The 24,155-nt window shown below is 42.6% G+C and overlaps 1 protein-coding gene across 6 annotated transcripts in view; it reads right to left on the bottom strand.

Moving 5' to 3' along the window:
* Positions 1–24,155, bottom strand: part of LOC106604535 (follistatin-related protein 5) — a 206,601-nt gene that overhangs the window by 177,164 nt on the left and 5,282 nt on the right. For all 6 annotated transcript variants that reach the window (XM_045718023.1, XM_014199253.2, XM_014199254.2 and 3 more), the window contains exon 2: positions 11,063–11,225. In XM_045718023.1, the coding sequence (XP_045573979.1) occupies positions 11,063–11,225 (163 nt within the window). The remainder of the gene's footprint in view (positions 1–11,062; positions 11,226–24,155) is intronic.

Below are 24,155 nucleotides of genomic sequence, written 5' to 3'. Positions count from 1 at the left end.
TTGCAGCCCACCTGGTTTTCAACCTTCCCAAGTTCTCTCATGTCACCTCGCTCCTTCGCACACTCCACTGGATTCCAGTCAAAGCTTGCATCAACTCAGTGGCCATTTTAGCATGTACAGTTGAAGTCGGAAGTTTACATACACTTATGTTGGAGTCATTAAAACTCGTTTTCAACCACTCCACAAATTTCTTGTTAACAAACTATAGTTTTAGCAAGTCTGTTAGGACATCTACTTTGTGCATGACACAAGGAATTCTTCCAACAATTGTTTACACACAGATTATTTCACTTATAATTCACTGTATCACAATTCCAGTGGGTCAGAAGTTTACATACACTAAGTTGAATGTGCCTTTAAACAGCTTGGCAAAATCGAGAAAATTACGTCATGGCTTTAGAAGCTTCTGATTGGCTAATTGACATAATTTGAGTCAATTGGACCTGTGGATGTATTTCAAGGCCTACCTTCAAACTCAGTGGCTCTTTGCTTGACATCATTGGAAAATCAAAAGAAATCAGCCAAGACCTCAGAAAAAGAATTGGAGTCCTCCACAAGTCTGGTTCATCCTTGGGAGCAATTTCCAAACGCCTGAAGGTACCACATTCATCTGTACGAACAATAGTATGCAAGTATAAACACCATGGGACCACGCAGCCACAATACCGCTCAGGAAGGAGACGCGTTCTGTCTCCTAGAGATCAACGTACTTTGGTGCGAAAAGTGCAAATCAATCCTAAAACAACAGCAAAGGACCTTGTGAAGATGCTGGAGGAAACAGGTACAAAAGTATCTACACTGCTCAAAAACATAAAGGGAACACTTAAACAACACAATGTAACTCCAAGTCAATCACACTTCTGTGAAATCAAAAATGTCTTCACATTTTCAAACAGTCCATTTATATTTTCCAACGGGGCTAAAAATTTGGGTGAGATTTTTTTTCTCCCTTGAGTAGCCTCGTTTCACTGCCAAAAAGAAAATTAAACCATCTAATGTTCAGCGAAATCACAACACAATGTCAAATACAGGTAGCCTGGTCAAATAATGAACATCCAATGAAACCTTCTCTCTTGTGCAGAGATTTAGAAACAAAACATGCCAATTTGAAAAATAAGCCACAGGAGTGTTTGAGCGAGAATTAAGATGACTTCGATTAGTAAGACGTATAAAAGCAACAGATACCATTAATAAGAAGGGTCTAGAAGCGTCTTATATGGTGAGCTACCGAGTGGCTAGGACAGGCAAGCCCAATACTATTGTGGAGGACTTAATTCTTCCTGCTGCCGAGGATATGGATGGGACAATGCTGGGGGAAAAGGCCCAAAAGAGCTATACAGACAATAAGTTCATCAAACAACACTGTTTCACGATGCATCAGTGACATGGCAGGAGATGTTTTAAAACAATTACTAATTTGCATACAAGGCAATGAATTCTAAGTGTTACAGCTGGATGAGTCAACAGACGGGGTGGGCCTGGCACAGCTCCTGGTATATGTCCGTTAAGTTTATGGGGGGTCAATTAAAGAAGGCATCCTCTTCTGCAAACAACTGGAAACCAGGACAACAGGAGAGGATATTTTATAAGTAATGGACAGCTTTGTGACATCAAATGGACGTTGGTGGTCAAGATGTGTTGGTATCTGTACTGATGGTGCAAAAGCCATGACAGGGAAACATAGTGGACTGGTAACGAGCGTGCAAGCAGTTGCTGCCGATGCCACTTGGGTGCACTGCAACATCCACCGAGAGGCTCTTGCTGCCAAAGGAATGTCTGACAGCTTGAAAGACATTTTGGACACGACAGTGAAAATGGTTAACTTTGTTAAAGCAAGGTCCCTAAACTCTCGTGTATTTTCTGCACTATGCAATATGGGCAGCGACCATGTAACACTTTTACAACATACATGTGCTGGTTATCAAGGGGCAAAGTACTGACATGTTTTTTTGAATTGAGAGACGAGTTTAAAGTTTTCTTTACTGACCATCATTTTCACTTGTCTGACCGCTTGCATGATGACGAGTTTCTCACACGACTGGCCTATCTGGGTGATGTTTTTTCTCGCCTGTATGATCTGAATCTTGGATTACAGGGACTCTCCACAACTATATTCAATGTGTGGACAAAATTGAGGCTATGATTAAGAAGTTGGAGCTCTTCTCTGTCTGCATTAACAAGGACAACACACAGGTCTTTCCATCATTGTATGATTTCTTGTGTTCAAATGAACTCAAGCTTATGGACAATGTCAAATGTGATATAGCGAAGCACCTGAGTGAGTTGGGTGCGCAATTACACAGGTACTTTCCTGAAACGGATGACACAAACAACTGGATTTGTTATCCCTTTCATGCCCTGCCTCCAGTCCACTTAGCGATATCTGAACAAGAGAGCCTCATCGAAATTGCAACATGCGGTTCTGTGAAAATTGAATTTAATCAGAAGCCACTGCCAGATTTCTGGATTGGGCTGCGCTCAAAGTATCATGTCTTGGTAAATCTCGCTGTTAAGACATTGATGTCCTTTGCAACCATGTACATATGTGAGAGTGGATTCTCGGCCCTCACTAGCATGAAAACTAAATACAGGCACAGACTGTGTGTGAAAAATGATTTAAGACTGAGACTCTCTCCAATACAACCCAACATTGCAGAGTTATGTGCATCCTTTCAAGCACACCTTTCTCATTAACCTGTTGTGAGTTATTCACAATTTTTGATGAACAAATAAAGTTTTATATGTATGATGGCTAAATAAAGAGCAAAATTATTGATTTTTATTATGTTATTATTTGTGCCCTGGTCCTATAAGAGCTCGTTGTCACTTCCCACGAGCCGGGTTGTGACAAAAACTCACACACCTTCTTATGTTTAATAAATGTATTGTATAGTGTGTGTGTGTGGCAGGCAAAAAAAACAACATTTGAGAGTGCGCTGACCCTGGTGCTAGAGGGGGTACGCAGCTGGAGGTTGAATGTTTGAAGGGGTACGGGACTATAAAATGTTTGGGAACCACTGTAGGCTATATTAAATGGATTTATTCGACTTTTTAAAAAGCAGATGTTCTAAAGGTCTGCATCAGTGGCTTGTAGGCTATGAGTGGAAGCCAGGAGACGCTAAATGTGTTTATGTTATTTCCTTGACAATCACCGGCTGACATAATCTTATGACCACCACAGCCCTAGTTGCACCCCCCCTTTTGCCCTCAGAAAAGCCTCAATTCATCGGGGCATGGTCTCTACAAGGTGTCGAAAGTGTTTGACAGGGATGCTGGCCCATGTTGACTCCAATGTTTCCCACAGTTGTGTCAAGTTGGCTGGATGTCCTTTGGGTGGTGGACCATTATTTTATACACACGGGAAACTGTTGAGCATCAAAAATGTAGAAATGTTGTAGTTCTTGACACAAACCGGTGCCCCTGGCACCTACTAACATATTGCATTCAAAGGCACTTTTGTATTGCCCATTCACCCTCTGAATACACAATCCATTTCTCAAGGCTTTCACCTGGATTGATCATAGTTTTCACCTGGATTCACCTGGTGAGTCTACAGGGCATTCGGAAAGTATTCAGACACCTTCACTTTTTACACATTTTGTTACATTACAGCCTAATTCTAAAATTGATTCAACTATGTTCCCTCCCTCTACACACAATATCCTATAATGACAAAGCAAAAACAGGTTTATAGAATAATAAAAAAATAAATATCACATTAACATACTGTATGTATTCAGACCCTTTACTCAGGACTTCACCTTTGGCAGCGATTACAGCCTCGAGTCTCCTTGGGTATGATGCTACAAGCATGGCACGCCTGTATTTGGGGAGTTTATCCCATTCTTCTCTGCAGATCCTCTCAAGCTCTGTCAGGTTGGATGGGGAGCGTTGCTGCACAGCTATTTTCAGGTCTCTCCAGAGATGTTAGATCGGGTTCAATTCTTGGCTCTGGCTGGGCCACTTTAGGACATTCAGAGACTTGTCCAGAAGCCACTCCCGCATTATCTTGGCTGTGTGCTTAGGGTCATTGTCCTGCTGAAAGGTGAACCTTCTCCCCAATCTGAGGTCCGGAGCGCTCTGGAGAAGGTTTTCATCAAGGATCTCTCTGTACTTTACTCAGTTCATCTTTTCCTGACTAGTCCTGTCTAGTCTCCCAGTCCATGCCACTGAAAAACATCCCCACAGCAAGATGCTGCCACCACCAAGCTTCATTGTAGTGATAGTGGCAGGTTTCATCCAGAAGTGACGCTTGGCATTCAGGCCAAAGAGTTCAATCTTGGTTTCATCCGACCAGAGAATCTAATTTCTCATGGTCTGAGAGTCCTTTAGGTGCCTTTTGGCAAACTCCAAGCGGGCAGTTGTGTGCCTTTTACTGAGGAGTGGCTTCCGTCTGGCCACTCTACTATAAATGTTTGATTCGTGGAGTGCTGCAGAGATAGTTGTCCTTCTGGAAGGCTCTCCCATCTCCACAGAGGAACTCTGGAGCTCTGTCAGACTGACCATCGGGTTCTTGGTCACCTCCCTGACCAAGGTCCTTCTCCCCTGACTGCTCAGTTTGGCCAGGCAACCAGCTCTAGGAAGAGTCTTGGTGGTTCTAAACTTTTTCCATTTAGTAATGATGGAGGCCACTGTATTCTTTGGGACTTTCAATGCTGCAGAACATTTTCGGAACCCTTCCCAGATCTGTACCTCGACACAATCCTGTCTCGAAGCTCTAAGGACAATTCCTTCGACCTCATGGCTTGGTTTTTGCTCTGACATGCACTGTTAGCTGTGGACCTTATATAAACAGGTGTGTACCTTTCTAAGTCATGTCTAATCAATTTAATTTATGAAGTTGTAGAAACATCTCAAGGATGATCAATGGAAACAGGATGCACCTGAGCTCAATTTCGAGTCTCATAGCAAAGGGTCTGAATACTTGTGTAAATAAGGTTATGCTACGTGTGCAGACTTTTCTTTCTATGATATGGTGGGCCTATTCCCAACTACCCTTTCTCTATTTTGTGTTGCATTATGTAGCCATTGACAAGGCTGCAATCTGAATTCACATGTAGGGGGCCATTTCCAGGATTCTTGTTGGAGTGGCCTTCATGGTTTTGTTCATATGTGACATCCTTTCAGAGAGCAAAATGTAGTCTTAACAATTCCATTGTGCTTCAAAGGACAATTCCAATCCAATGTGATGACATTAAGACGTTCAAGCTTGAAGAACGCACAAAAATGATGTACGGCAGGATAGAACAGCGGCGTCTGGTAAAACAAGGGGCGGCGGACTATGTATTTTTGTAAATAACAGCTAGTGCACGATATCTAAGGACGTCTCGAGCTATTGCTCGCCTGAGGTAGAGTATCTCATGATAAGCTGTAGACCACACCACCTACCGAAAGAGTATTCTTCGTAACTGTTTACATACCACCACAGTCAGAGGCTGGCACTAAGACAGCATTGAATGAGCTGAATTCCGCCACAAGCAAACAAGAAAATGCTCACCCAGAGGCAGCGCTCCTAGTAGCCGGGGACTTTAATGCAGGGAAACTTAAATCCGTTTTACCAAATTTCTATCAGCATGTTAAATGTGCAACCAGAGGGAAAAAACTCTGGACCACCAATACTCCACACACAGAGACGGATACAAAGTCCTCCCTCGCCCCTCCATTTGGCAAATCTGACCATAATTCTATCCTCCTGATTCCTGCTTACAAGCAAAAATTAAAGCAGGAATCAGTAGTGACTAGATCAATAAAAAAGTGGTCAGATGAAGCAGATGCTAAGCTACAGGACTGTTTTGCTAGCACAGACTAGAATATGTTACGGGATTCCTCCGGTGGCATTGAGGAGTACACCACATCAGTCATTGGCTTCATCCATAAGTGCATCGATGACGTCATCCCGACAGTGACAATGCATACATACCCCAACCAGAAGCCATGGATTACAGGCAGCATCAGTACTGAGCTAAAGGCTAGAGCTGCCGCTTTTAAGGAGTGGGACTCTAACCCGGAAGCTTATAAGAAATCCTGCTATGCCCTCTGACGAACCATCAAACAGGAAAAGAGTCAATACAGGACTAAGATCGAATTGTACTACACCAGCTCTGATGCTCGTCGGATGTGGCAGGGCTTGCAAACCATTACAGACTGCAAAGGGAATCACAGCCAAGAGCTGCCAAGTGACATGAGTTTACCAGATGAACTAAACTACTTCTATGCTCGCTTCAAGGCAAACAACACTGAAACATGCATGAGAGCACCAGCTGTTCCGGAAGACTGTGTGATCACGCTCTCCGTAGCCAATGTGAGTAAGACCTTTAAACAGGTCAACATTCACAGGCCGCAGGCCCAGACGGATTACCAGAAAGCATAATGCAAGCATGCTCTGACCAACTGACAATTGTCTTCACTGACATTTTCAACCTCTCCCTGTCTGAATCTGTAATACCAATATGTTTTAAGCAGACCACCATAGTGCCTGTGCCCAAGAACACTAAGGTAACCTGCCTAAATGACTAACGACCCATAGCACTCACATCTGTAGCCATGAAGTGCTTTGAAAGGCTGGTCATGGCTCATATCAACATCATCATCCCAGAAACCCTAGACCCACTCCAACTTTCATACCGCCCCAACAGATCCACAGATGATGCAATCTCAATTGCACTCCACACTGCCCTTTCCCACTTGGACAAAAGGAACACCTATGTGAGAATGCTATTCATTGACTAGAGCTCAGCGTTCAACACCATAGTACCCTGAAAGCTCATCAATAAGCTAAGGACCTGGGACTAAACACCTCCCTCTGCAACTGGATCCTGGACTTCTTGACGGGCCGCCCGCAGGTGGTGAGGGATGGTACGAACACATCCGCCAAGCTGATCCTCAACACAGGGGCCCCTCAGGGGTGCGTCCTCAGTCTCCTCCTGTACTCCCTGTTCACTCATGACTGCATGGCCATGCACGACTCCAACACATCATTCAATTTTCCGATGATACAACAGTGGTAGGCCTGATCACTGACAATGAAGAGACAGCCTATAGGGAGGAGGTCAGAGACCTGGCCGTGTGGGGCCAGGATAACAACCTCTCCCTCAATGTGATCAAGACAAAGGAGATGATTGTGGACTACAGGAAAAAGAGGACTGAGCACGCCCCCATTCTCATCAACGGTGCTGCAGTGGAGCAGATTGAGAGCTTCAAGTTCCTTGGTGTCCACATCTCCAACAAACTAACATGGTCCAAGCACACCAAGACAGTCGTGAAGAGGGCACAACAAAACCTATTCCCCCTCAGGAGACTGAATAGATTTGGCATGGGTCCTCAGATCCTCAAAAGGTTCTAAAGCTGCACCATCGAGAGCATCCTGATGGGTTGCATCACTGCCTGATATGGAAACTGCTCGACCCCGACCGCAAGGCACTACAGAGGGTAGTGCGAATGGCCCAGTACATCACTGGGGCCGAGCTCCCTCCCATCCAGTACCTCTATACCAGGCAGTGTCAGAGGAAGGCCCTAAAAAATGTAAAAGACTCCAGCCACCCTAGTCATAAACTGTTCTCTCTGCCGCACGACAAGCGGTACCGGAGCGCCAAGTCTAGGTCCAAGAGGCTTCTAAACAGCTTAATGATACAAATCATTAAAATCCAGACAGAAAATATTTACACAAGAAGCAACCTATTATCACACAGTCAAACTCTCATTTCATTTAGTAAGTTCACCATTCTGCCGTTCTCACCATTTCCCCCCCCCCCCCTTTACCCCACTCTCCTACTCTCTGTTGTCATCTATGCATTTAGTTACTTTAATAACTCTACCTACATCTACATACTACCTCAACTAACCGGTGCCCGCGCACATTGACTCTGTATCGGTACCCCCCTGTATATAGTCTCGCTTTTGTTATTTTACTGCTGCTCTTTAATTACTTGTTAGTTTTATATCTTATATATTTTATATCTATCTACCTATATCGAGCCTGTAATCGAACCCACAAATGTTGATGCTCCAGATACTCAACAACTCTAAAGAAGGCCAATTTTATTGCTTCTTTAATCAGAACAACAGTTTTCAGCTGTGCTAACATAATCGCAAAAGGGTTTTCTAATGATCAGTTAGCCTTTTAAAATGATAAACTTGGATTAGCTAACACAACGTGCCATTGCAACACAGGACTGATGGTTGTTGATAATGGGCCTTTGTCCGCCTATGTAGATATTCCATAAAAAATCTGCCGTTTCCAGCTACAATAGTCATTTACAACATTAGCAATGTCTACACTGTATTTCTGACCAATTTGACGTTATTTTAATGGACAAAACAATTAGCTTTTCTTTCAAAAACAAGGACATTTCCAAGTGACCCCACACTTTTGAACGGTAGTGTACATGCAGTGTACTGTACTGTATGTCCAGGTTGAACCCAGGTTATTAAATTGGGCCAGTATCTAATGTATAGAAAGTCCTCCTTTCCAGATCTTGGTTCGAATACTATTTTAAAACGTTCAACTATATTGAGAGTTCACTTTAAGTTGCCTCGAGTGCCAGGTGGGGGAGGTTTGCTATTTTGGAACTTCTCTATTGGTTCTGTTAAGCCAGGTGAGCTCAGTCAAGCCAAGATAAATTATTTGAAATAGTATTTGAACCCAGGTCTGTACTGCCTAGCATCATACTGTGCCACTCACCGAACTAGACAATGGTTGAGTATGAGACACAACTTATTTCTGAAAGGCAGACAGGTGACAGAGAAAGAGAATGGCGAGCAGTGGACTGCAGAGAAGAAGCTGTTCAGTCCTGCTGCTGAAAACATGATTGATGAAGTCATTATATGGTCAATGTCCCACAGTTTAAAGTGGTATACCTAAGATAATGTACTCTGCTTTCTTTTGAAAGGGAATGGACATTGAAAGACATTACTATTTTGACCATACAAGGGATATGTTATGGGACAGATACTATGATACAGATACCTCTTCTGTAGTCACAAGGTTGATCCTATAGATTAGGGGCAGTTCTTACTTGAAGATAGACGTGTGACTTTGTCTAAATCAATTTAGCAAATGTAGATTAATTTGCATCACTTCTATAAGCCTTTTGTCTCAAAGAAGCAGCACAGCAATGTTCAGAACCGTCCATAAAAACAAATTCTAAGCCACGCTGAACACAACATGTTCCACATTAATGAAAACATTGCCAATATTAGCCTTTTTTTAACAACTCCCATGTCAATATGACCTTTGAGTCTGTCTTCAGTACAATGCCAACTTCCAGCCTCTGGTGCAGTGTAACTGCGGTGCAGTGTCTCACATTCTGTTAACACCCTCTGTCCTCCTACTTCCCCCCTCCCTCCCTATCTCGCTCTCTCTCAATTCAATCCAAGAGGCTTTATTGGCATGGGAAACATATGTTTACATTGCCAAAGCAAGTGAAATAGATAAACAATAAAAAGTGAACAGTAAATATTACACTCACACAAATTCCAAAATAATAGACATTTCAAATGTCATATTATGTCTATATACATTTAAAGTACAAAAAGGAAAATAAATCAACATAAATATGGGTTGTTTGGGCTCCCGAGTGGCACAGTGGTCTAAGGCACTGCATCTCAGTGCTTGAGATGTCACTACAGACCCTGGTTCAATTCCAGGCTGTATCACAACCTGCCGTGATTAGGAGTCCCATAGAGCGGTGCATAATTGGCCCAGCGTCGTTAGGGTTTGGCCAGAGTAGGCCGTCATTGTAAATAAGAATATGTGTCTCTAATATCGTCATACATTTGGCAGAAGGTTAGTAAGTACAGCTCAGTTTCCACCTTATTTTGTGGGCAGAGTGCACATAGCCTGTCTTCTCTTGAGAGCCAGGTCTGCCTACGGCAACCTTTCTCAATAGCAAGACTATGCTCACTGAGTCAGTACATAGTCAAAGCGCTCCTTAATTTTGGGTCAGTCAAAGTGGTCAGGTATTCTGCCACTGTGTACTCTCTGTTTAGGGCCAAATAGCATTCTAGTTTGCTCAGTTTTTTTATTAATTCTTTCCAATGTGTCAAGTAATTATCTTTTTGTTTTCTCATGATTTGGTTGGGTCTAATTGTGTTGCTGTCCTGGGGCTCTGTGGGATCTGTTTGTGTTTGTGAACAAAGCCCCAGGACCAGCTTGCTTAGGGGACTCTTCTCCAGGTTCATCTCTCTGTGGGTGATGGCTTTGCTACGGAAGGTTTGGGAATCACTTCCTTTTAGGTGGTTGAAGAATTTAACAGCTCTTTTCTAGATTTTATTTCTCTCTCTCTATATCTCTCTCTCTCTCTCTCCCCTCCTTCATTCTCTCACACAAAGTCATAATCAACACTGATCCCTGGGCTTAAAATTACCATTGTTTCTCGTGTTTTATTCGCATGCCAACACAATGAATAAGCCAATAATAATACAAAATGTCTCTATTTCGAGATGGCAGATACTGAGGAGTGTGTATTTTAATGCTTATCACTCGCGGGGGGTTTACAAGAAGTGTGTGTACAGGGGAAAACACACACACCCACACCCCCACACACAAATGCCTGCAGGCAAAAGAGCGTGCCAATCAAATGGTTTTCTCTGCATTCCAACTGGACTTCATTTATATATTATGTAATATGACAATCACACGGCTCTCGCCTTTTTAAGTAAGAAAGATAGAGTGGGGGAGAGAGAGCTTGTTAGTGCTTTGAGAAGTACTTGGAATCCGATTGTGCTTGCAGAGCTAGGCCTGCGTTGTCAAGTCGATAAAGTTTCAATTACACTCTCAACTTGGATGTTTTTGCTAAAATGGCAGTTCACTTTTAGTATTCACGCCCCCTGTAATAAATTCCCCTTCTCCCCTCACTTCAATCAGATATATTCAACATAAATTTCCAAATTTGATGTTAACTTGATGCTCAAGTCTCCTTGGCAAAACACCAGTAATAAATCCCTGAGCCTGAAGAAATAACAAAAGTAGCTTGACTCTCGGGAAACTCCATTGTAATCATCTTCACAACACTGCAGAGTCCTCTTGTTATGAAAGGCTAAAGGAACAGGAATGATACAATACCTTGTGTCGGAACCTCACGACAGGTCGATAGGGTGGCGGCACGAATCCCTCCTCCTTGCCGGGCCTCCCCTCGACGACTCCCACTCCCACTCCCACTCCGAGGGAGACCATTCCCAACAAGAACGCCAGCAAGCACCATCTGGGTGTCTTCATTGGTCTGATCCTGTAAAAACAAAAAGAAAGAGTAGTGAGCAGTTCGGCAGACCCCTTCGACCGTGGCTGCAGTTCAATATCGGTTGGGGGCCTGAGACCATAAATCAACCAAGCTGTAATTAGTGTAGACAATGGGCACTGCAAATATGTCGTTGGTTTAAACTAATGCTTTCAATAAGTGCCTCACACTCAACGAAGAAGATTAGATCTGCTTTGGAATCAAGTAAAGGGAAATAGGCAAATAAAGATAAAGGAAGACAAAAGAGTCAATGTATTAGGATAATGATGGTGATGAATTGGCATTAGTTAAAAATAAGTAACTGTGAGATAGAACACATTGCTTAATACAAACATTTTCATCAGTTGCTGCAACATAGCAACATCCAAATGCTATTTACAGAAGATATAGTGGCACACCAGAAAATTATTCCTACAGTATCTACTGTACTAAAGCAATAAAGTCACATTCTGAATATCACTTGTCTTCTTATTATTCATTACACAGTATGAAAACAAGTTTGACCTTGGCACGGTGGCAATTAAACCAAACACCATGTGTGGGAGAAAAAAATATTTCCTTAAAAAGCTATTTCCTTGGAACCACGGAAAGAGACAACGCAGGCTAACATAAAACAGCTTCAACATGTGTTCCAGTCACTGTTTTACAGTGTCTCTTTTTTCAATAGAACTACATGAGAGCTAAAGGTACTACTGAGTGAAACACTGCCCGAACTTTGGTGAATGTCGCTGCTTTAAAGTCCTACTCACATCACAAGCCTAGTATAACAGACATCATGGGTATGACCCCATTCCCCTGTTGTTCTGAGTAGTAGACATATCTAAACAACGCTGGCAGGGCTCGTGCCCACATGCTGTTTCCATAGGTCAAGGGTCAAATTCACAAAAGCAATGTGTTACAAAGATCTGCTGTAAGACCAGGAAGTGTTCATAATGTGTTCTTGTGACTTGCTGGCTTCCTCTGCATCTACGGTAGGACACCCGCTGGTCCTTTTGTTGACGATGCCACTCTTTCTGGTTGAGGACAGAGCAGACTTGGGTTCAAATACTATTTAAGATCATTTAAAATACTTTAGCTGGCCTTGACTGAGCTTGTCTGGTGCAATGGGACCAATAGAATAATTGCAAAAGTGCAAACCCCGGAACTCCAGGCAAGCTAAAGCAAACACTGGAACTCCAGGCAGACTAAAGCAAACACTGGAACATCAGGCAGACTAAAGCAAACACTGGAACTCCAGGCAGACTAAAGCAAACACTGGAACATCAGGCAGACTAAAGCAAACACTGGAACATCAGGCAGACTAAAGCAAACACTGGAACATCAGGCAGACTAAAGCAAACACTGGAACATCAGGCAGACTAAAGCAAACACTGGAACATCAGGCAGACTAAAGCAAACACTGGAACATTAGGCAGACTAAAGCAAACACTGAAAGTATTTGAAAATGTTCAAATAGTATTTAAATCCAGGTCTGGGCCATAGCACATCTCCCAGTGTCATCAATCTACTGTTTCCCCCTGGTGTCTAAATGTTAAGTGGATTGGGGTGGGGTGGTATTTATAATAGCTCCTGTCACAGACATGGACGAGATGGGTCCCATTATGTCTGCCGAAAACCAAACATTGTATTCCACAGTAAGAACCTCATACCAACCATGAATGATGCTCTGTATCAAAGAATTCTACAGGAGAATGTCAGGCCATCCGTCTGTGAGCTGAAGCTGAAGCACAGCTGGGTCATGCAGCAAGACAATTATCCAATGCACACAATCAAGTCTACATGAAAATGGTTAAAAAGCAACACATTTGAAGTTTTGGAATGGCCTAGTCAAAGTCCAGACCTAATCCCAATTGAGATGTAAGGACTTGAAACGAACAGTTAAAGCTTGAAAACCCACAAATGTTACTGAGTTAAAGCAGTTCTGCATTCAAGAGTGGGCCAAAATTCCACAGAGATGTGAGAGACTGATCAACAACTACAGGAAGCATTTGGTTGCAGTCATTGCAGCTAAAGGTGGCACAACCAGTTATTGAGTGTAAGGGGGCAATTACTTTTTCACACAGGAGAATTGGGTGTTGCATAACTTTGTTAATTAAATAAATATCATTTTTTTTGGTTATTTGTAAACTCAGGTTCCATTTATCTAATATTAGGTTTTGGTTGAAGATCTGCTAACATTCAGTATCAAAAATATGCAAAACTAGAGAAATTCTGAAAAGGGAGCAAAAACTCTATATTATTTTCATGCTGTCATTTTTTGTAGAGGATAGCCATGTGCTGGGGGGATATTTATAATAACAATAAATTATTGGATTTATATACTGCTTTTTCCAGATGCTCCAACCGCTTGTGGGGCAAACTCACCTCATCCGCCACCAATGTCCTCTATGTTGCGTAAGCCTGCATCCCTTGATACTCATAACTCATTACTGATATGGTAATACTGTGGTTGCTGGTTAGATGACAGTTTATTATAGCATGGGCTGTATGGATCATCCTTGTTCTACGCCACTGGTTTGATGTATAACATAAAATGTATTATTGATTGAATAACAGGGTCCCAAAATATTAGTAGAATGATCCAAGCAATATATTTGTTATAGGGCTTAGATTTGATGAAGATTGGTTCTGTTTCTTTTTATGTCAATGAAATTACAGCTGTTCCATGATAACTTCATTTTCATAACATTTGATTTCTTCCAGGAAGATGGCAAATGAAGTGCAACACTTTTAAAGTAAAACCCACATCCTTTTTTCATTTGATCAGAGGCTGCATTTGAGAGACAAATCGTAACTCTTAAGAGCCGTGTGTGTTTGCGTGGGGAGCAAAATGAGAGAGATTGAAAGTGGTGCCTGCACTTGGTGCCTGTTTCGTGGCTATAAATCCAAGACAGCATGTCTAAGCTTCGGCATTGACTTTGAAATGATGACTACCTAGCACTCACAATGTATACAATACATCCCACTTTGACAGGTGCCCAGCAAAGCTCCATCTGAGCCGTTTTTGCGCTCCATAGAACCAGCACTGCATGACAACTGGAGAGACTGGACTGTGATAGGTGGAGGGATTTTACTTATTACATGCATGTACGCACCAGTACACAGGGGTTCACTACAGCAGGGGGTTTGTTTGTACTGTATGACCTCCTGTACATCGTTTAACCGTATTTGACCCTCTAACCTTGTAGGTTGAGGCAGAGACGTAAATATACATGATTTGACTAACGCGGTTTGAGACTGAGGTTTTCTTCCATAGACATACTAAGAGGCAATTACATTTTTGGGGGCTGGCAAATCGCCCGTTGAGTGAACCTGACTCAAAATACTGCATGTTTATGAGTCAGCTATATGCTTATCTCTCTATGTTGATCTACATGTGTAGAGTTGCTATGGTGAGAAAGTGTTGTTCTTTGTGCGATGGCTAGAGAGTATTGTCGAGACCAGGAATTCCCCATGGGTATGCGCAATGCCGTCGGGGGTACGCCAAATAAAAATGCGATTCACATTTGTTTTTATAAAACAAACAAATTATAATTTTTTTAACAAAAAAACACAAATTCTTCACATTTTCAAAGTCCATTTAGTAAGGCCCGCATTCATAGAGACACATACCAGCTATACTACCAGCAGTACAACACCTGCACCTGTCGACGACACAAGTTGTTCTGCTTCCACGAGCACATCCAATGCTAGCATCAGTAATTATACATTTGTTGTTAGCCCAGCTAGCATGGACACTGACAGTTATGAATCTGCTGCAGCCGAAGATCTACTGCCCCCTTACCCGGGAAAGCACCGAACAACAGACAGGGACACTGGACCATCGAAGTGGTGCAAATATGATGAGAACTACATTGATTTGGGGTTCACTTTTACTGGGAGTAGTGCCTTTCCTCAGCCACAGTGTGTTAAGTGCAAAAGTATTATCTCACAACTCGATGAAACCTCTTGTGCAGACATTTAGAAACAAAACATGCCAATTTGAAAAATAAGCCACAGGAGTGTTTGAGCGAGAATTAAGATGACTTCGAGTAGTAAGACATGTATAAAAGCAACAGATACCATTAATTAGAAGGGGCTAGAAGCATCTTATATAGTGAGGTACTGAGTGGCTAGGACGGGCAAGCCCCATACTATTGTGGAGGACTTAATTCTTCCTGCTGCTGTGGATATGGCTGGGACAATGCTGGGGGGAAAGGCCCAGACAATGCCTTCATAACACAACACTGTTTCACGATGCATCAGTGACATGGCAGGAGATGTTTTGAAACAATTACTGCTTCGCATACAAGCCAGTGAATTCTAGGCGTTACAGCTGGATGAGTCAACAGACGTGGCGGGCCTGGCACAGCTCCTGGTATATGTCCGTTACGTTTATGGGGGGTCAATTAAGGAAGGCATCCTCTTCTGCAAACCACTGGAAACAAGGACAACAGGAGAGGATATTTTATAAGTACTGGACAGCTTTGTGACATCAAATGGATGTTGGTGGTCAAGATGTGTTGGTATCTGTACTGATGGCGCAAAAGCCATGACAGGGAGACATAGTGGAGTGGTAATGCGCGTGCAAGCAGTTGCTCCCTATGCCACTTGGGTGCACTGCAGCATCCACCGAGAGGCTCTTGCTGCCAAAGGAATGTCTGATAGCTTGAAATATGTTTTGGACATGACAGTGAAAATGGTTAACTTTGTTAAAGCAAGCTCCCTAAACTCTCGTATATTTTCTGCACTATGCAATGATATGGGCAGTGACCATGTAACGCTTTTACAACATACAGAAGTGTGCTGGTTATCAAGGGGCAAATTACTGGCACGTTTTTTAAAAATGAGAGAGGAGCTTAAAGTTCTTTACTGATGTCACGTATTTCCTTGTGTTGAGGAAAGGAGGACCAAAATGCAGCGGGATTGTGGACACTCATGTTTATTCCTGATAAAAACAGGTAAGGTATCCACTTGAAGGAAAAACAAAACAATAAACAATACTCACAACGGCACCAGTGTGGCAGGCTCAAACAAACGCAGTGCACACAACAATCTCCCACAAAAGACACATACAAACACACCCTAATATATGGGACTCTCAATCAAAGGCAAATGACAACACCTGCCTTCAATTGAGAGTCCCAACCCCAATTGACCACACATAGATATACAACAGCTAGATCAATCATAGACATACATAACAAGGAACAGTGCCCAAAAACCCCGGAAATACACAAATCAAATCCCCTACAACAAACACACCACCCCGAATACCATAAAACGAATACCCTCTGCCACGTCCTGACCAAACTACAATACCAATTAACCCTTATACTGGCCAGGGCGTGACAACTGACCATCATTTTTAGTTGTTTGACCGCTTGCATGATGACGAGTTTCTCACACGACTGGCCTATCTGGGTGATGTTTTTTCTTGCCTGAATGATCTGAATCTTGGATTACAACGACCCTCCGCAACTATATTCAATGTGCGGGACAAAATTGAGGCTCTAAATAAGAAGTTGGAGCTCTTCTCTGTCCGCATTAACAAGGACAACACACAGGTCTTTCCATCATTGTATGATTTTTCGTGTGCAAAAGAACACCAATGCTTACGGACAATGTCAAATGTGATATATCGAAGCACCTGAGTGAGTTGGGTGCGCAATTACGCAGGTACTTTCCCGAAACAGATGACACAAACAACTGGATTCATTATCCCTTTCATGCCCTGCCTCCAGTCCACTTACCGATATCTGAACAAGAGAGCAACAAGCGATTCTGTGAAAATGTAATTTAATCAGAAGCCACTGCCAGATTTCTGGATTGGGCTGCGCTCAGAGTATCCTGCCTTGGCAATCATGCTGTTAAGACACTGATGCACTTTGCAACCACGTACCTATGTGAGAATGGATTGTCGGCACTTTAAGACTGAGACGCTCTCCAATACAACTCAACATTGCAGAGCATCCTTTCAAGCACACTCGTCTCATTAACCTGTGGTGAGTTATTCACAATTTTCGATTAGCAAATAACGTTTTATATGTAAGATGGTTAAATAAAGAGCAAAATGATTGATTATTATTATATTATTATTTGTGCCCTTTAATAGCTCTTTGTCACTTCCCATGAGCCGGGTTGTGACAAAAATGTATTCTTATGTTTAATAAATGTATTGTATAGTGTGTGTGTGTGTGTGTGTGTGTGTGTGTGTGTGTGTGTGTGTGTGTGTGTGTGTGTGTGTGTGTGTGTGTGTGTGTGTGTGTGTGTGTGTGTGTGGCAGGCTTACAATGATGGTAAAAAACAACATTTGAGAGTGCGCTGACCCTGGCGCTAGAGGGGGTACGCAGCTGGAGGTTGAATGTTTGAAGGGGTACGGGACTATAAAATGTTTGGGAACCACTGGTCCAGACCATGTGACCTGACCAGGGAAATAAATAAGTCCACTGAGTGATCTTCACATCATGATTTAGTAAAGTGATTGATCTACAGTTGCCCAATCCCAGCGCTCCACACTCCTACTCCTTCCCACTTGTGTTTTCCCATATACTCCAGCAAACAGATCCAATCCCCCGGTGAGCAGATCTCTTTAAGCATGCTCAGCAGTATTTCTGTGTAAAGATCAATTCTGGGGTTGGAGTTACCGCTGTTTGTCTCCAAGATCCACACTGGGAACAGTGGAACATCTGCTGTGCTCTGTGTGTCTGCCACACAAACATTCTCCCACGTCTTCTTTCCTAGAGTTATCGTGGCACTTCTCTCACTCCCACTGCCCGACAACATTGTAGCTGACGCAGATAAAGGGATGGGAGAGGTCCTTCAGTTTCAAAGCAGCACTGAACCTCCGGCACTACTGCTGTGCTCTTAACTCTGTAACTCTCACAGGAGTTGAGCTTATTTTGCTGTCTTGTTCTTTCTCCTAACAACCTACATATAGAATATATACAATAAACCCACTGTGGAGAAAATATAGAATCGAATCTTTCCGAATATGTTGCCCAAGAGAGATCATCTTTCTGAATATGTTGCCTAAGATATATAATATTTCTGAATATGTTGCCCAAGAGATATAATCTTTCTCAATATGTTGCCCAAGAGATATAATCTTTCTCAATATGTTGCCCAAGAGATATAATCTTTCTGAATATGTTGCCCAAGAGATATAATCTTTCTGAATATGTTGCCCAAGAGATATAATCTTTCTGAATATGTTGCCCAAGAGATATAATCTTTCTGAATATGTTGCCCAAGAGATATAATCTTTCTGAATATGTTGCCCAAGAGATATAATCTTTCTGAATATGTTGCCCAAGAGATATAATCTTTCTGAATATGTTGCCCAAGAGATATCATCTTTCTGAATATGTTGCCCAAGAGATATAATATTTCTCAATATGTTGCCCAAGAGATATAATCTTTCTGAATATGTTGCCCAAGAGATATAATCTTTCTGAATATGTTGCCCAAGAGATATAATCTTTCTGAATATGTTGCCCAAGAGATATAATCTTTCTCAATATGTTGCCCAAGAGATATAATCTTTCTGAACGTGTTGGCTAAGAGAGATAATCTTTCTGAATATGTTGCCCAAACTTGCCCCTGCTCAAACCTACTTCTCATCAGAACCCAATGTTGCCTTTTGCCTACCTGCAACGTGGTGTATGTGCCTTCAACTCATATTCCTCACACTAACTCGGTCAGAACATACAGAACATATAAAACTCATATTGTTACTTAGTATTATTACCACATACTATATACTTGGAAGATAGATAATGTGTTGAAAATTGCAGCCTCTAGGCAATATGTGCATGGTTTATATGGGAACTCTACACCAATACCAACGTGTCCCTCTGACTACACATATAGAAAACATATGGACCTCTCAAATATCTCAATACATTTCCACAAATTAAAAGCATTGTGTAGTAAAATAGATAGAATATTTCTAAGCATGAGTGCACAGACAAAAACATGTAATGTGTACTTGGAAACTATTAATCTTCAACGACATGACAACAGATGTTTATTTGAACGTATGGGTAGAAAAGGTGTCCCTCTTATGTGGTGTCTCTTTCGCTGCCTGACTCGCTGCTGAGCTTACAGTTGTATGCTCTGAAAACTACTGTGGATTCTGCCCAGTTGCAGCCTTTACATTGTCAGTTATCTGAAGGTTTTGATGGTGCAATGGATGAAACGACTCTCAGTAGTTACGTTATATTAAAGGTACAATCCCTTCTGTGATGCATAGACACTTCATAAAGTCATTTGTGCTGTCTTCCTCATACTGCATTAAAAAACTAAGCTGACGGTACGCAAACGTAACATTTCCATGTGCCGTCTTGTTGTGATCTCTGAACAGTAGATGAGTGACACCTCTCACAACCACACCACTTTAAAGTATCAGTATGTGACTGAGGTTTATCATCCTATACATGAGTAACAGTCATTCAGATGAAAAGGCCCTGAGAGATCTGTCCCATTGACCCCATAGACATAGACAAATAGACTGTCCTTAGACAATCCCTCTACCTACAGGGCAATTATTAGCATCCTTCCAGCATGTCCATGAGTGGTCACATGACCTAAGCCATGGGGCATCAATCATGTGCCCGTCTTAAAAGGATAAGAGAGGAACCAGAAGACTTTTCCTGGCCTATGGGCAGATGTACGGTGCCCATTCTAGGACAACCTCAAGCCTCACCTCTCCTTGTGAGAAACACAGCCACCAAATGCATATGGAGGAAACAGAGTTGTACGCTCACCCTCTCAGCCCTCATTGTGAGTGGTGAGCCAAGAGGCTGAGGGTGTCCTAAAATGGACACCGAACAAACAATAAATATCCCTGACTCAATACATGAGTAACACAGCTTCTAAATGGCAGGCGGATAACGCCGGCGCACGCGTACCCCACCAGACAAGAGATGAGCGAGGAGACAGCCCTTTGTGTGCGTTTGTGGTCTACATGTTGTGAGAGCATTATTTGTTATCCCAAATCCTTTTTCTGAGGCTGTTATCTGGTTTCATTCAGATATCATCACAACACATAAAATGTGATCACATGAGCTTTGAACGTATGCTTTGCGTATTGCATCCCCCCCTCCCCCGCACTGAAGATAAATGTGTCCGCTGAAGGAGAAATGTCCAAATGCTTCGGAAGTGTGTGTGTGTGCGTGCATGCTTGCGTGCGTGCGTGCGTGCATGTGGCTCTGTCCGTCTCCCTGACTGGCATGTCCATCAATCTGTCTGTCCGTAAAGCCAGACTTCTATCATCTGCACATACGAAACAAAAACATTCTACATACAAATATAACTGTTTCCAAGCGAATTACAGTATCCTTATATTAACAAGTTCCCCTCTTTCCTCCATGTATTCAGTCGGTTCTAAAATAAACCAGCACAGATGAATGCTTAGATCACATCTACAAGTAACACACTGTGGCGACAAAGCCCTCCTCTCCAAAGGTGACCTTTGATAAATTATCCTTGGAAATCCTGAAACACTTGAAAATGAAATGTGGAATTTCTATGACCAAGCGTGTCAGCAGTGATTATCTCTCAGCTCTCAGCACCACCAGCAGAATGCAACAACATTATCAGCAGTCAACGAGATATTGCCGTCAATTCAATTTGGATAAAAGCACCATTCAATGTACTAGAAGTCTCATAATACTTAAATATATTGGGTATGAATGCACTACAAGCCATTTCGAATGCAAGGCTTACTTTTACTGGTCTTACACTGTGGTCAATGACTTGCTATTGTCACGTCCTGACCATAGAAAGCTTTTATTTTCTATGGTAGAGTAGGTCAGGGCGTGACAGGGGGTTTTGTCTAGTTAAAATGTTCTATGTTGTGTGGTTCTAGTTTCTGTTTTTCTATGTTGTTTTTTGGGGGGATGATCTCCAATTAGAGGCAGCTGGTCATCGTTGTCTCTAATTGGGGATCATATTTAAGTAGTTGTTTTTCCCACCTGGGTTTGTGGGAGATTATATTTTGAGGTAGTGTATGTTGCACCTCTTCGTCACGGTTTGTTGTTTTGTTTATTAGTTTATTTGTATGTCTTACATAGTTTCACAGTTTAAATTAAATGTGGAACGATACACACGCTGTGCGTGTGTATCTCGTTCATACGACAGCTGTGACAACTATTGCTTACTAAAATGTAACTTCATTTATCCTCAGAGTGTGTTGCATTATTCACCTGGTTTTGGACAACCACCTGTGATAAAGTTACTGGCCTTGGGAAAAATAACAATCTATGTCTCAAAGGACTGAATGTCACACCTTCAGTGGGATTGTTGCAGCAATACATGCTCATATATTGTACTGTAGATACAAGAAAATACTTAGGCATTGAAATAAAAGTGAAATTACTTTGCTATGCAAGAACAATAGAAGCAGGGCTTTCCACGAACGATACACAACATTACATAAACACGGTGATATATAAAGAAGGCCAGAACAATGTAGTCACACTTGGCCAGTGCTGTGATGTGCAGCTAGTCGTGACACGTGCAACTATTAAAATGTGACGCATGGTCAGACTCCTCAGCACGGTCAATGGCAATGGCCTGCTGGTCCCCTACATAATAACCAGAGAGCAAACAGCAAAGACAACAACATTCAGTGTTTTGATCTCCACCCAATAACCACACACAAACACATACATATGCACCACACAAGCACACACAGTCACACACACCCTACTGTACATACAGGATTACCACACAGCCACAGGGGCTGAGCTTGTGTTAACCCGTTAACCCTCCCCCATCACAATGAACAAGATAATGAACTAGATAACAGCGACCTGACCATCTGCCTTCAAGACCAAAAGGATCAACCCACACAGGGTTAAAGACAGGCATACTGTACTCAGCAGACAGCTTGAGCTCCATGTATAAACATGTCACATGTTTACATTAATACTGGATCCCTGAAATGGTGATAATGTTGCACTAATGAAAGTAGTACATCATGGCTGGGATTAATACTGCACTGATGGAAATCCACACTTTGAGCAAATAGCATTGCTGTGCCACAATGAAGTGAACTTGAAAGGAAAAATAAGAAATAATGAACCACACTATTACAGTTGGATTCTTACAGTTTTTGAATGACTCACTAAGCTAAGTGCTAACATGTTCATTGAGATGTAAACACCCTCATCTGTAACTGCTCTCTTTATGTCCTACAATAGCATTCCTAGGCTGTGTTATTCATCGGTCCCACATAGACCTAATTGAGAGAAAGTCAGTCAAAGTCAACAAGCAACACTACATGACCAAAAGTATGTGGACACCTGCTCATTGAACATCTCATTACAAAATCATGGGCATTAAAATGGAGTTGGTTCCCCCTTCGCTGCTATAACATCCTCCACTCTTCTGGGAAGGCTTTCAACTAGATGTTGGAACATTGCTGTGGGGACTTGTTTCCATTCAGCCACAAGAGAATTAGTGAAGTCAGGCACTAATGTTGGGCAATTAGGCCAATTCATCACAAAGGTGTTTGATGGGGTTGAGGTCAGGGCTCTGTGCAGGCCAGTCAAGTTCTTCCACACCGATCTCAACAAACCATTTCTATATGGACCTGGCTTTGTGCATGGGGGCATTGTCATTCTGAAACAGGAAAGAGCCTTCCCCAAACTGTTTCCACAACATTGGACCCACAAAATCATCCAGAATGTCTTTGTATGCTGTAGCGTTAAGATTTCCCTTCGCAGGACCTAAGGCGCCTAGACCGAACCACGAAAAACAGTCCCAGACCATTATTCCTCCTCCACCAATCTTTACAGTTGGCACTATGCGTTTGGGCAGGTAGCGTTCGCCTGGCAACCGCCAAATGCAGATGGTGAAGCGTGATTCATTACTCCAGATAACGCGTTTCCACTGCTCCAGAGTCCAATGGCAGCAAGCTTTACACCACTCCAGCCAATGCTTGGCGTTGCGCATGGTGATTTAAGGCTTGTTTGCGGCTGCTTGGCCATGGAAACCCGTTTCATGAAGCCCCCGACGAACCGTTCTTGCGCTGACATTGCTTCCAGAAGCAGTTTGGAACTCAGTAGTGAGTGTTGCAACCGAGGACAGACGATTTGTACGCACTACACGCTTCAGCACTCGGCAGTCTCCACTTTGCGGCTGAGCCGTTGTTGCTCCTGGACGTTTCCACTTCACAATAACAGCACTTGTAGTTGCCCGGGGCAGCTCTAGCAGGGCAGAAATTCGACAAACTGACTTATTGGAAAGGTGGCATCCGATGATGGTGCCATGTTGAAAGTCATTGAGCTCTTCAGTTAGGACATTCTACTGCCAATGTTTGTCTATGGAGATTTCATGACTGTGTGCTCAAATTCATACACCTGTCAGCAACTGGTGTGGCAGAAATAGCCGAATCCACTAATTTGAAGGGGTATACGTGGTGTATTTCTCATAGCCCATCAAATAGTGACTTTGCCAGGCTATAGCCATAAATAACCCCTATTCCAACACACTGTCAGGCAAATGTTACAGTAAGTTAAGTCCCTAACTGACCACTAATCCCTCACCCTAAACACTTTGGTCCGGTTTCCCAGACCCAGTTTAAGCATTGAGGATCAGGGTAGAGTAGTATGATACAAGTTTTTGCAAAACATTTACTCCCTCGCTGTGGTATTCTATTCGTAATTTCATCCCCTTTGCCCCCTACCATCCCTACTTCTCCTACCATCACTACCATCACCACCATCCCTACCATCCCTACAACCACTACCATACATGCCAACAATACCATCACTAGCATCACTACCGTCATAACCATCACTACCATCCCTACAACAACTACCACTCAAACATTCCTACCATTGACTACCATCATCTCCATCCCTACCACTAGCATCACTACAATCCCTACCACCCCTAGCACCCCTACCATCACTTTCACCAATAACATCCCTA

The sequence above is a fragment of the Salmo salar genome, chromosome ssa05, assembly GCF_905237065.1.
Source record: "Salmo salar chromosome ssa05, Ssal_v3.1, whole genome shotgun sequence".
NCBI classification, from domain to species: domain Eukaryota; kingdom Metazoa; phylum Chordata; class Actinopteri; order Salmoniformes; family Salmonidae; genus Salmo; species Salmo salar.
The sequence above is the reverse complement of the archived record's forward strand: the minus strand, read 5'-3'. Positions and strand labels throughout refer to the sequence as shown.